This window comes from Paramisgurnus dabryanus, chromosome 12, assembly GCF_030506205.2.
Source record: "Paramisgurnus dabryanus chromosome 12, PD_genome_1.1, whole genome shotgun sequence".
Classification (NCBI taxonomy): Eukaryota; Metazoa; Chordata; class Actinopteri; order Cypriniformes; family Cobitidae; genus Paramisgurnus; species Paramisgurnus dabryanus.
The window spans coordinates 18484649-18487841 of NC_133348.1; the positions used below are offsets into that span (position 1 = coordinate 18484649).

Sequence of the window (3193 nt, forward strand, 5' to 3'; positions counted from 1 at the left end):
GAACACACTTTGTGTTGTTTTAACAAATCTTGTGTTGTCCCTTCTATCTTTTTGAATATAAAATCAACATGAAATGACACATAATGTGTTAAAATAACACAAAACAATGTGTAAAAAATTAACATATCCTTTATTAGAGGCTATACCCAAAACAGCAGCATGCAGGATTTTAGTCGAAAATACCTAGAGACTCATATAAGTAAATTGTATTGGTGATTAAACATTTTCAGAAGCAAGTGAGAAAATGACACTATAAAATCAAGATACGCATACAGAGGAATGATGGAAAAGTTTTATTCTCTCTCTTTTTCTTTTATTGATGCAAGTACAACTGGGTTATGATATCCGTCAGACAGAGCACAGCTCCAGACAAACATCATTGCAACAAACGCACGTAAAGAGGTAATAATAATAACATAAAATAGTTTAACAAAAATACAAACATTTATATAATATACATTATTACTGGCATAATGCCATCGTTTACAAGAAATGAAATTGGAATCAGTAAACACTGTACACCGGCGTGACATTGATTCATCTAACAAGAGGTCTAAAGAGCAAACATGCAGTATCATTACAGTAGGTATGCATACTTGTGCTTGAGCGCAAATCACGATAAACACACAGAACAGTTTCATACCATTTACCAGAGGAAAGTGCACATAATTGGTGTGTTTGTGTGTGTTATTTCACGACAGCAATGAGTCTATTCTGAAGGGGTGATATCCAGTCACTTTTGCAGTAGATGGAGAGTGTCCCAAACCAGTAAAGGAATTGGGTATGTCTGACATGCGATTCATGTCCGCCGTATCACACCTGTACAGTGGAAACGAATGCGACAGCTTAGAACCCATCTGGAATCCATTCTGCGGCGCATGCGCCACGGTGGATGTTGGGTAAGCCATGACAACCGGCAGAAAGCGCGGAGCTGCTGACAACATGAGTCTAGTACCAAAACACGAACTGTCTGTGATTTGCTCTCTCCGCGTAAACGGTGTGCTCAGGATGCTGTCTATGGCAAAGGAACTGGAAAACTTTGTGTTTTCGTCGCGCGCCGACACCTGACTGTCATCCACAGGTGCGCGCTCCCGGGATTCCGAGCCGTTCTGCATCTTCTTACTGATGCGCTTCCTCCTCCGGCGGAAAACGCCGTCCGCGAACGTGTATTCACTTTGCGGGTTCAACATCCAATAATTGTCCTTCCCCCACGGACGCGAGGGATCTCGCAGCACTTTAATAAAGCAGTCGTTCAATGACAAGTTATGGCGCACAGAGTTCCGCCACCCAGTGTAGCTGCCCCGAAAAAACGGGAACTTTTTCATTAAGTACTCATTTATTTCGGCAAGCGTGAGGCGGCCGGTAGCGGAATCCCGAATTGCCATGGCGATGAGCGCGATGTAGGAGTATGGTGGTTTGGGTCTGCGCGTGTATGGTTTGCCCTTCCCGTCTGAAACGGGTGCACCTGGTCCCGGGCTGTTGGCTGAGCAGTCTCCATCCGAGCCCAATTCCTCCTCGGTGGACAGTGGTGAAGGCACGTTCACGTCCATGTCAGTGCAAATGTCCAGCGGCTTGTCCACAAGGCGACTCGCGGAGAAAATCTCCAACTTCATTGTAAAGTGCTTCTGTCCACTGCTTATTTGCCGAGTCCTGTTACTTGTTTTGAACAGCAATGCAAACAGCTGAATCTCTATCAGCGGTATGTTAGAAACTTCCTGTCGGTTGAAAGTCCTCATGGGATCACGGAGCGCACCGGCGTGCATTAATATAATAACAGAGCAAGTCCGCCCACGGGGGCGTGGCTTATTCTTCCGAAAGCATTCGCGTGAGATGAAGATTTAGAGATGCTCACCTGCCTTCGTGGGGGTACGAATACGCACGCAAAGGAGTGAGAGAAAAAAACATTTTTGGATCTGAATAGTGGGCAAGCAGCCAAACTATATTATGATAAAAACATTATTATAAAAACAAATTAAAAATAAAGGTGCTAATAATGTTACAGAACCATTTTTGATTTCTCAAAAAAGATGCTAGTCTTAAAATAACCATTATTTTCTTCCCTTTAATAATAGCCTACACTACAAAAAACCTTTTGTACAACAGAAAGGTTTTATGGATCTTACAGTTTCTTAATTGAACCACACAGCTTTTTACAAACTCCCTTATTAATTCAAAGAAGGTATTCCTTCTATCCTTCTAGGAGTACAAACAGTGAATTGGATTTCCTCATTCTTTTAAACAATGCTATTCAGATAAAAATACTCTGCTAGACAGAACGAACATGCCTGCTAATTCATCTTAACTGTGAAATTGGCAAGGTGACCTCGCCACGGTATGTGGAATGTCACACCTCATTCTGACGCACCCAATACCTGACTTCAACGTGTCACTCACGATCACTCTTTGTAAACTATGTTTACATGTTTAGTTAAACTATTTGCTTGTGGCAGTTGCTGACTTTTAAAAGAACGGGGAAGTTTATCATATATATGATGCACTTGGACGATGGCCATACATACCCATGTCATAAAGAACGGGGATGGGATGCCCCACAGAGGTCACACGCAGGTTAAAGCTTATTTATATTTAGGTAGGGGCATGAAAAAATACATACACACTCTAAAAATCCAATTGAGACAATTTATTCTCTCCCTTTTACACGCAGAACATACAGGTGAAGGCACAGTGAAAGGTCATGAAGTTTCACAAGTTCCTCAAGTGCCCTAAGGTGAGTGATAATCATTTAACTGTCTTTCGTGCTCCACCTACATAAAGCCTTTGGGATATTTTTTCTTCAAGTGAATCCAAAACATTCTCTTGTGCTCCGATGGTGTGTGTAATTTACTGGGTTCATGTGGCAGGCAAACAAGCCTGTACGACTTGTGGTGTGTGCCTATAAACACACACAAATAGGCATACATGCACAATTTTTTATAGTTCTCCATGGAGACGGTCTGAGCGTGTACTGTTGGGTTGTTGGTTACCATAACTTTAATTTCCACAACAAGTTTGATGCTTACTGATGGAAAAGTCGTACGATAAGGTACGATAAGAAGGCATGCGTGTATAGAGTTAATAAATGAAACCTCAGGAAAATTTGTGAATTCAGTTATCTTTCTGACTGATATATGGTAAAAGGCCACAAGTCACCTAACCTCTTAGACAAAAGTAAAGTATGTAAAAAAATCTTCCT

The 3193-nt window shown here is 41.7% G+C and overlaps 1 protein-coding gene across 1 annotated transcript; it reads right to left on the reverse strand.

Annotated features, from left to right (window-relative positions):
* Positions 1–277: 277 nt before the first annotated feature.
* foxq1b (forkhead box Q1b) lies at positions 278–1752 on the reverse strand. Its single transcript, XM_065256990.2, has one exon. It carries the CDS (start codon positions 1734–1736, stop codon positions 693–695), a length of 1044 nt encoding a protein of 347 aa, XP_065113062.1. The 5' UTR covers positions 1737–1752; the 3' UTR covers positions 278–692.
* Between the last annotated feature and the right edge of the window lie 1441 nt (positions 1753–3193).